Below are 11,427 nucleotides of genomic sequence, written 5' to 3'. Positions count from 1 at the left end.
CCTGCTCTTCCTTAAACCATTTATATCCTCCTATAGCTTATATTTCAGGAAAACTTTCACTTACCATCAATCATCATATAAAGGAAAAATATGGGAAATTCACATTCAATGCCATCAAATAGCTACAACAGAAAATAAAATATTAATTTTTCACTAACAATCAGATTAGAATAACTATAGTTAGGTTATATGTAAGTTATTTATAGTAATAGCTTAAAGTTAGACTGAATTTATAAACAGTTTCATTGGTATTTTATTTTTAAGTTTTCTCAGGATTCTTCTTATTCAAAAGCTCATTCATTCAATCCATCAATTGAACATTTATTTCATTGATTCAATATTTATCATTTGATAAATATTTACTGAGTATGTTCTAAGGTCTGGATAGAGAGATAGAAAGACAAAAGATAGAGATCCTGCCCTCAGAGGCTCACAGGCTAGTGCGGGGGCCTGAGTGTGAATAGTTACAGTGCAGTAGGAGACCTCTATGTATGGTATATCAGGAACATAGGAAATAAAACACCTGAGTCTGCTTTGGAGGTCAGGGAAAGGATTTCCAGAAAAGATAGTTCAACGAATACTTGATGGACTTCACTGGAGAGATGATCTAAAGCAACTCTATCCAGAGAAAACAAAACAAAACAAAAAAACAAACAAGCTATAGATGTATAAAAGCATAAAGGGCAGTAAAAAAATCTACCATCAGTCTAGCACTTCTGGGATAAATAAGGAACTAGTGAAAACTGAAGCCTAACTGGTGGACCAGACCAGCCAGATTAGGAAAGGCCTTGGAGGTCATGCTTAGAGATTGAGTCTTTGATTTGGAAGTAACAGGAACCCGATGGTCAATACTAGACAGATCAGATTTACTTAGATATAATCCTCAGGTTGAGCAGTTGACAGTACTGAAGATAGGTGTAGGACAAGAAATAAGGAGATTACCAGGAGGGCTGCTGGAATAATCCAAAGAGAAAAGATGATAGCTCATCTGGGATTTCTCAGCCTTAGTAATATTACATTTTATGCCAATTCTTTGTTGTAGGGGCTATCCTGTGTGTTGTAACATGTTTAGAAGCATCCCGAGCTGAGCTTACACCTTTCAGCCAGTAGAACCCACCCAGTTGTGATATGCAAAAATGTCTGCAGACATTGTCAAATGTAGGGGTGGGGAATCACCTCAGGTTCTCAACAACTAGCCTAAACCAAAGAACAATAGTACAAAAGAGAATGAATGCTAAGATTCTAAGGAACTAACTCTGCCTGGCTTGGTGAACAACAAAGGTGGGTGACTGAGAGCATAGAGCCTAAAATGACTCTCTGGTTTGGAACTGGAGCAGAAGAATGAGAGTTGAACATAGAGCATTCAAGTGAGGATGTCCAAGAGGCCACTGCATATAAGTAGGGCATTCAGAGGAAGTGGTATGAGTTAGGGTAGAGATCTTGGGTAAACAGTGATAGATGAAGCTATAAGAGCATAGGTAGAAGGAAAAACAAATAGAGCTGAGGTATGGGCCACAAAAGAAAATACATTTTTAAGAGGCAGCATAAGGAGAACCTACGAAAGAGACCGAGAAGGACAATGAGACTGAAAGTAGAAAACCAGGAAGACTAGGGTGATAGCAAATGGAGGAGAATGTTCCCAGCACAAGTGCTGGGGAGTGTTGGGGAGATTATAAAGGGCAAGAGTAAGGGAGAGGAAGATCCAGATTATAAAGGGCAAGAGTAAGGGAGAGGAGGCAAAGGGGAGCCTTCAAGTACAGACCAAGCTTTTCAGAGGGGTGGCTACTAAGAGAAACAGGAAGGGAGGGACAAAGCTTGATGGATGGCTTTTGTTTTGTTAATGACAAACATCAGCATGTTATGAAGGGGAAGAGAAACTGACTAAAGTTGGGAGAGCAAAACAGAGGGGAGGTAAAAGTAGAGAAGATGAGAAAAAAGTGAGAGGTGAATATTCTTTTCTCTAGAAAAATAAAAAATAAAAAACCCTCAGCTTGAGTCCCAAAAAATACGAGAACAAGATAGGATGCAGATATGCAGGATTAGCCTTTGAAGAACCAGGTAGCACCTTCTGTGAGACTGGAGATGGAGATAAGTAAGAAGGGAAGGAGAGATGCAGCAGAGGAGGCCATATAGGAATGAAAGGCTATCAGAAAATAAGCACACTGGGAAGCTGAGTACAATGGCAGAAAAGCTGGAAAAGCTTTCATGTGGAGTTCCTGACAGAGTTACATAGCCGGACTGACAAGAAGTGAAAGTCCTGATGAGAACTAATCAAGGTGATATCCTGAATTTGAGGTGGCACCTCTCCACCTCAAATGGATCTCTTTGGTGGTATTCAACAGCAGGCACAAAGACAATAGAAAGCCTGCTGGAGTGATCCAAAGGGAAAGTATGCAAGGTGGTAGTTGCAGGCAGTCCAATTCATATGTAAGTGCTGTAAATTAGCTCAGAAAATAAATTAAATGGGAAAGAACTATTTGAAGGCATTTAAGAGATAAATCGATCTTTTGGCCCAACCTAACAGATTGTAACACTCTAACACTGCTGTGAAATTTTAAAAATGTACACAATAAAATGGCTTCTAATGTTCCCAGATGGTAGTCAACTGTGAAATTAAATAAAATGATAAATAGCTTATCTAGCTGTCCTGCAAAACTAAGCATATATTGAATTTTAAAAGAGTGGTATGTTAATTGCCAAACAAATTACAAGGCCTAACATTGCCTAGATATTTTCTACACAATAGAATCTTGAACAGTGTTGTTACTGACAGCACCCTAGTCAGTCAAAAATCTATATATAATTTTTGACTCACCCCCTGCCCCAAACTTAACTAATAGCCTTACTGGTAATACAAAAAGTCCATTAACACATATTTTGAATGTTACATGTATTATATGCTGTATTCTTACAATAAGGTAAGCTAGAGAAAAGAAAATGCTATCAAGAAAACCATAAAGAAAATGCATTTACAATACTATAACGTATTTTCAATATATTCATGGAAAAATATCACATATACATGGACCCAGGCATATAAATGAACCCATGCAGTCCAATGGACCCATGTTCTTCAAGGGTCAAATGAATACAGATCCATGGGGATTTTACCTATTTTCAATGTGTAAATCAAAGTTATGAGTATACCTACAAAAATAATTTTCAATCTACCCCACTAAGCAAAGTCTTTAGTAATGTGTATGGTGCTTACTTTTTGGGGGGATGGTATAATTTTTTGAACAGCTTAAAAGTAACTAGTATAAACTTGTGGTATATGTAAGTGTTTGAAAAAAGAAAATTTAAAACTAAATATTCAAAAGACATATTTCAAAGGGAAGTATTCGAATGAAATAGAAAAAGAAAGAGGAGAAGGAACATCAGTTTTAATGAGAACATTAAACACTTAACAGATTGACAACTGGATCACACATAGAAATCTGACATTATTTAAGACAAAGGTATGTAACAGTCAGGCAAAGGACTGAAAATGCAATAGAAAAGCTGTTCACCCAATGAATCAATATGGCCTAAACTGAGCAAATAGGCCTCACTGGTTATAAAAGCTAATATTTCATTAAGTACTTATTATGTGCCTAACACTATTTTAAGCACTTTCATAAAAATTAAGCCATTTAATTCTCACAAGAACCTCATGATGTACTATTTTACTAACAAAGAATATTAAGCATAGAGGTTAATTAACTTGCCCAAGGCCACAGAGCTATTCAGTGGCAGAGCTAGAATTCAAACCCAATGAGTCGGGCTCTAGATGAGTGCTTTTGATCACTCTGATGTGCTACTGACGTGGAATATTTTTTGATACCTTAATTTCAGCTGGCTTATAGTAGCGTCTGTTGGGATCTTCCAATGATGTTCTATACCCATCTCTCAAGAAACGCTTAAATCCATATTTTCCTTTTAATTTTCTAACCACTTTATCAAGTGTCTGGCTAAACAGAACTTCATCATCCAGGGCAAATGCTGGATAACTGATACAGGGGAGCAGAGCAGCATCTGTGTTCTGGAACAGTAAAAAATACAGATTGTAAGGGATCATAGCAATATGGCCAATGCAATCTAAGAAGAATCATGGAGATAAACGTCAATAAGGTCCTCCAACTGACAATAAGATTGCTCAGTTCCAAGGGACAGACAGATGCTTCCATGGTATGTGTCACTGAATCTCACAGAGATAAAACTTTGTTAATAGAGTATTTTCAAGGGTCAACATTGGGCTCAAACTTTAAGGTATTACATAAAACAATACTAAACATTTAACACTAATAATTATCACAAATTTGTTTGTCGTAATCTGCTTATATAGTGATAAAGAGAAAACAACCAACAATTCGTTGAGTAAATTAGCAACCATTAAAATTTATATTGTAGAAAACTGTTTTTTTACATGGAAACAAGTCCATTCATAGAACTAGGTGACCAATCATGAACAACATTATTTCAGCTTTGTAAAATAAAAATATTTATATGTGCATAAAAGTCTGCAGAAACAAATGTACGCAAATGTTTTCACCCTAAGATGATCTCTAAGTAGTATTTCTGTACTTACGGGCTTTGTTTTCTCATATGACAATCTTGCATTACTTACATTACTTGGCCAGAGGCCTGGGTAGCTTGGATGTGGGGGTTGGACCCACACCCTAGTCGGCTGATACAACCCAGATCTAGCCTGTCATCAGACCTGTGCTGCACTCAGATCCAACCCGAATATAGCACATAGTGCTCTACTCAGCACACGGGACTCTATCCTGTATACAGCACCAGACCTTACATGGCACAGCAGTCTGCTCTCCCTCTAAACCTTTACTGTACATGGGCTGTTTCTACTTCTAAGACACTCCCCCCCTCCCTATACCCTTATAAAAATCGCTAAGCCCCTCCCTCGGGCGTGACTTCTCTGGTCCCCTCTCTCTTACTCTGCTGGACCAGAGAACTTCACCCAGGAGCGCTCCCAATAAAGGCTCTACATTTCTATTTTCTCACGTGGTTGGCCCATTGCTTACATATATAAATAGCAATTTAAAATAATTAAATTATTCTGTTTGGGGTGTTCTTTTTTTTTTTTTGTCTTCCACCCAAGGTTTCTGCCATAGGGCACATGTGTTTGCCAAAGAGAGAGAGAACGACAGTAAAAGGGAAAGTGAGAAATCATCCCCCAAGAGGGGATGGCCATGCCATAATCTTTTCTCTTCTATTCTCCTCTTGGGATTTTGGTCATACACATACATGTGTCCAGCATAATTTTTAAGTAGCCAGGTTCAAGACTCAAACAGCAGTCAGCCATGTGGGAGTCCAGCACCTTAACAACCATACCACCAGCTGGCCCTAGTTTGGGTGTTTTCTAAGGACAGAAATAATTCTTAGGAAAATCTGCAGTCAGATATTATAGGCATATAAAAGTTCATTAGACAAAAAAGTGAATCAAACCAGAGAAAAGAAATCATGAAAGGAAGGAAATTTTATTGCACTCAGATCCAACCCGGATATAGCACATAGTGCTCTACTCAGCACACGGGACTCTATCCTGTATACAGCACCAGACCTTACATGGCACAGCAGTCTGCTCTCCCTCTAAACCTTTACTGTACATGGGCTGTTTCTACTTCTAAGACACTCCCCCCCTCCCTATACCCTTATAAAAATCGCTAAGCCCCTCCCTCGGGCGTGACTTCTCTGGTCCCCTCTCTCTTACTCTGCTGGACCAGAGAACTTCACCCAGGAGCGCTCCCAATAAAGGCTCTACATTTCTATTTTCTCACGTGGTTGGCCCATTGCTTACATATATAAATAGCAATTTAAAATAATTAAATTATTCTGTTTGGGGTGTTCTTTTTTTTTTTTTTTTTTCCACCCAAGGTTTCCCATAGGGCACATGTGTTTGCCAAAGAGAGAGAGAACGACAGTAAAAGGGAAAGTGAGAAATCATCCCCCAAGAGGGGATGGCCATGCCATAATCTTTTCTCTTCTATTCTCCTCTTGGGATTTTGGTCATACACATACATGTGTCCAGCATAATTTTTAAGTAGCCAGGTTCAGGACTCAAACAGCAGTCAGCCATGTGGGAGTCCAGCACCTTAACAACCATACCACCAGCTGGCCCTAGTTTGGGTGTTTTCTAAGGACAGAAATAATTCTTAGGAAAATCTGCAGTCAGATATTATAGGCATATAAAAGTTCATTAGACAAAAAAGTGAATCAAACCAGAGAAAAGAAATCATGAAAGGAAGGAAATTTTATTCAAAAGAAATATAAACTACTAAAAATGCTTTTCTAACATTCTATGACAAAAACAATATTCATTTTGGTATCTTGTTGCTACCTTCCCCAAAGAAAAATAGTCTATTTTTCTGTGGTCCTACAAAAGACTCACAGGACAGAACAATTTTTGTCTGCAGCTCTGTTCGCTTCCCAAGTAAGACTTCCACAGGCTACGAAAGTGAAGGAGAATATCTAATGTGTCTTTTATCTCTCTTGAAAGACCTCTAACGTTTAAAAGCATTTTCTTGGAAAAGAAGATAAAACTCTAGGATGATAGTTCATATTAAGTTATCATAAAAACATCTCACGTGAGATCGTGATTCTCTGGGTAACAGTGAGCACAGAGTTTGCCTGTTGCGATTATGAGCATCGAGGTCCACAAATATAACTGACCAAGAACAGCCCTGGAGAGAGAGAATGAAAAACATTTTATAAGTTAAGAAAAAAAAACAAACTGAAGAACATTTGCATTTTAAATTTCACATAGATACTAACACTGACCATATTTGAGTTTGGGATTATATAAGATTTTAATTTTCTTTTTTTATACCTTTTGTGTTTCTCAAATCTCTTGCATTTCTTTAAATTTTTTCCCATTTTTTCCTTTTTATCACAAATTAAAATATTGATTACAAAATTTTTGCTAATGTAAGTATTAGAGCAAGAACAAACTTAGAGTCATAAAACTGAGTTGTATATTCATTACAAAGAATATTGATTATGTTATCAAACTAAATGAATTTAGATATAATCTAGAATTATAGACCCAAAAAACACTTGATAAAAATATGAAGTATTAGAATCTCAGTAATAATAATGTAAATATCAACTGCTATTCACACTATATGATAGATACTGTGTTTTATGTTTCACATGAATCCACTCACTTAATGTCCAGATGTAGTTTTATCCCCATTGTTCTGAAAAGGACACTAAGCTTTTGTTTAAGAGTACAGTTTCAAAAACTAAGTCTCTAACACAGAAGTCCATGCTTTAATCACTAGATTATACAATTTACCACACTGAAAAAAAAAATTCAAGTAAGAACAAGAAGTTGAAAAATACAATAGGTATAACAGAAGATGTCAAAACAGACGTATTTGCTCTCAGGCAAAAAAACCTCTTGAATAAAATAAAAACAAGAAGACTATGGGTTGGCTCCATGGCCTAGTGATTAAGGCAGCCAAATCTCATATGGCTGACCAAGAGGTGTGAGTCCCATACCTGGCCAGTCAGAGCAGCATGTGCATTTGCCTTCATGCCCAAAACTCCAAAAGGAGGGAAAGATGGAGGAGAAGAGATTATAGCTCGCTTTCTAGTGAACACAAGCACTCTCTAGTACACATACATACACACGCGTACACAAAGACTATACAATGGCAATACGTGACTAAGTACCATGTGAGTGGCTTAAATGGAAGGGTAATAATTATAACAAGGCTCTAGGAAGTTGGAGCAAGATGAGAACCAAAGCTAGGATCTGAATTTGGGAGGAAATGGTAGGAAGTGGAGTAGTTAGAACAAAATAGCAGGAAGCTGAATGGGCATAATTTGTTAGGAACTTACAAATATACAAAGTAGAAGCTATAATTTATCCTTAGGCTAATAATTAATAAAGCTAAGTCCATGACAGACTATCTGTATGAAATTGAGTTTTTTAAAAGGTACAATCTAAATAGGATAATTTATAAATAATGAATAGAAATGGCAAATTCAACCATCCTATTCATTTTTGATTAAATACTCAAATTCTATTTTCTGGTCACGAATAAACAGTTTGTTTATCTAACTTCAATAAAATATTTGTTCGGGTCTCAATTTTCCTCTGCCAGCCTCTAAGACATATGCCTAAAAGGAAAAATAATCTCATAAGGACCATATTTAACTTTGAGATCAAAGGCTAGTTAAGTATGGGCTGTCAGAAAAGTCATGACATATTTGTTTCTGTTTTTCTATGTAGAAATGTATCATGACTTTCTCAACAACCCAATATACTATTTGGCTGTCCTCTTTAAAAATAGGCCATGCTTTGAGCATTGCGATCCAGATTTCCAGGAGGGTAGAATCACCCAAGGTCATGGGCAACCGTTCCCCATTCAGAAGCAAGTGTTTAAAAAAGTCATCACGGAAAGCCCACGCATGGAATTCATTACTACCTACTTTAAATCAGCAGACACAGTAATTTTAGACCTGCAAATTTCAAAGAAAGCTAGATGCCTGCTTTGCTTTGAACACTTTACATAACATGAGCAATCTCTCTAGTCATCACCTTTTAGATCCTGGCCTCAGCTCATTTGCCTGATTTCCCCAATTAAAGACAGAAATATGAAAAGATGTTTTATGTGAATAATCACTTCAGAGTATCTGATTAACTTTGGGTATTTTATTTTCATCTTCCATTTCCTGAACTCATCACGACTGTGACATAACATCTTTCTTTCTCTTTTTTTTTTTTTTTTTAACCTGCTAAAGCTTGTGCATACAAGGAAAAGAGAGAGAGAAGTACCCTCCAGAGGGTTTGGTCATGCCACAATCCTCTTCTCATCCTCCAGCCTTCCAGGATCAAGGCATGTTCACATACGCCCAGCATGTTTTCAGGCTGACCAAGCCAAGGACTTAAAACATGTGGTTGTCTGGACTGTGGCGGCTGGGCTTGCCATAGTGTCTTTACTTCACCTAAATTTCAAGACTTACAGCTCAAATTTTATTCTCCAAGTAAATTTCTTTAATTGGTTTTGTTTTAGAAAATGTACTAGAAGACTTTTTTTTTTTTTTTTAATCTGACCACTGTCTTAAGAACTTCAGTGCCAGTGGTGGGGATGGGCCGCACTGACCCATTTACCTATTCTCTGCAGCCAGAACAAACACTTTCAGAATTTTCCTAAGGCTAATGTTACCTATTTGTAACTATAAGAAATGCCTGATTTTTTTTTAAGTATTTTTGCCAAAGGGCTTGTGCACTTGCTGGAGAGAGATAGAGAGCAACAGAGAGAGGGGAAATGAGAAATCATCCCTCAGGAGGGATGGTCATGCTGCAATCCCTTCTCCACTCTCATCTTGGGATTTGGGGCACACATGTACATGTGCTCAGCCTCCAGGGCCAGGACTCAAAACACGAATTGGCCACGAGAGATCCTGCTGCCTTAACTTCCATGCCACCTGCAGGCCCAGAAATTGCTATTCTTTTTTTCCCCTAAGAATTAATTTAATTTAATTTATTATTATTATTCTTATTTTTAACTTGCTACAGGTATTGGGACTAGAGAGGGAGAAAGTTAGAAAGCAAGCAGCCAGGTCTGGGACTCAAACTATGGTCAGTCATGTGGGTGTCCAGAGCCCCAACCACCACAATACTTGGCTAGCCCACTGCTAGCATTAAATTCCTATTAATGGTTTCAGTTAAAAGTGAAATGACTTGAAGGATGGTCTGGACCTTCCCTTTCTTCAGTCATGATTTCTCCAAACTTGAACTAATAGATACTTGCCCTCACCCGAATCAAAAATAAAACAAGATGAAATTGGTTAGTGGATGTGTTGTGTATGGTCTTATCTGTTCCTATTCTGGAAGCAAAAACCATACCACAAAACTATGGTCAGGAGGCTTTCTTCCCTAGTACAATATTACACTGCCTTTTGTTCTGTGGCAGACCCTAAAAACCAGTATTCTTCCAAAAAAGATTTGTTTATGAGGACTCCCCCCCACTGTACCATGACTGTAAGTGGCAATAGGCATGCTTCTGCCAGCTGTTGCTCACTGACCCAACAGTTGTTTGTGGTAGCCCATCACAATCCAGGTTTCTCTCCTTTCTAAAAGATTCTGCTCACATACTGCTAAAGAAAGTTCGAACCACACGGACCAGCAGTTAGCGTAATGGCTATGTCGCTGAACTCCCATGTAGCCGAGTGCGGTTCGAGTCCCGGACCTGGTGGCTTAAACTCACACCAGGCGCGTGTGCGTGCGTGCCCAAGATCCCGAGAGGAGAATGGAGGAGAAGGGAATGCAGTGTGACCATGCCCCCTGGGAGGTGATTTCTCACTTTCTCTCTCTGTCTCTCTCTGTCTTTCTGGTGAGCGCACGTGCCCTATGGCAAAAACCTCTCCAAAAAAAAAAGAAAGTTCAAACCACACAAAATGCTAGATGTGAGCTTTAGCTCTTAGGGTCTCAGAAAAGTCTCAGAAAACCCTGAAATTCAAACCAGTAATCACAAAGTTATTGCTTACTATGACTAGGACATTTGATGAAGGTAAATTATGATAAACATAAATATTATGAAACATGACTTAAATGATATTTAAATGCATTTTCCTTGTAATTATATAGAATATACTGGGTCATCAGAGAAGCCGTGTGTATTTTTTCCTGGTATTCTATGCATAAATGCATCATGCCTTTTCTGATGACCCAGTATTTTTAGATCATTTTGAAATACGCAATTCCCGTATGAGGACTGTACGAGTATGTAACTAAATGTGGCTCTGCCCCAAATTAGGCTTTATTATAAACTAATCAGTAAAGAAATTGGGCCATTTTTCCAAGTTTATTCATTTACCACTGCTTTGAGAGTGAGAGAGAAAAAGACAGAGTGGCACACCCAACAGGGTCTTTGTGACAATTTATCTTCAGTCTCAACCAGCCTGGATCGCAGGCATGCACATGCCACAGTGTGCTTAGGGAGGTCGTAGGAAGCAAACCTAGGATGTTCCCATTAAGTCCAGCTGTGTTACTGTTGTACCACGGTCTGTCCCTGAAATTGGATCATTTTATCAAAATGTATTCTTAGCATCCCAAAGAATAATAATTTTCAAAAATAGTTGTATAGTAAAGATTTAAACAATGGTTTTCTTTTTTCTTTTTCTTTTTTTTTGATTGGTTTTTGCTACTGGGCACATGTGCTCACCAGAAAGACGGAGAAAGACAGAGGGATAGAAAGCAAAAAAATCACCCCCCCCAGGGAGGATGGCCACGCCACAATTCCTTCTGCTCCATTCTCCTCTCAGGATCTTGGGCACGTACGCACACGTGCCTGGAGTGAGTTTCAGCCACCGGGTCTGGGACTTGAACCACGGTCGACTACATGGGAGTTCAGCAACATAGTCATTAACGCTAACTGCTGGTCCCAATACTTTTTTTCTTGAAAGCAAGCGAAGTGA

At 38.2% G+C, this 11,427-nt stretch overlaps 1 protein-coding gene across 1 annotated transcript in view; it reads right to left on the bottom strand.

Moving 5' to 3' along the window:
- PHKB (phosphorylase kinase regulatory subunit beta) overlaps window positions 1–6,680 on the bottom strand; it is a gene marked incomplete at its 5' end in the record, with an annotated part of 121,095 nt that extends 114,415 nt beyond the window's left edge. The window contains 3 exon segments of the mRNA XM_006155250.3: window positions 65–122; window positions 3,824–4,021; window positions 6,585–6,680. Of these exon segments, the coding sequence (XP_006155312.2) occupies window positions 65–122; window positions 3,824–4,021; window positions 6,585–6,680 (352 nt within the window).
- Window positions 6,681–11,427: the final 4,747 nt, after the last annotated feature.

The sequence above is a fragment of the Tupaia chinensis genome, unplaced genomic scaffold, assembly GCF_000334495.1.
Source record: "Tupaia chinensis unplaced genomic scaffold, TupChi_1.0 Scaffold000439_1, whole genome shotgun sequence".
NCBI lineage: Eukaryota > Metazoa > Chordata > Mammalia > Scandentia > Tupaiidae > Tupaia > Tupaia belangeri.
This window is presented reverse-complemented; position numbering and strand designations above follow the sequence as displayed.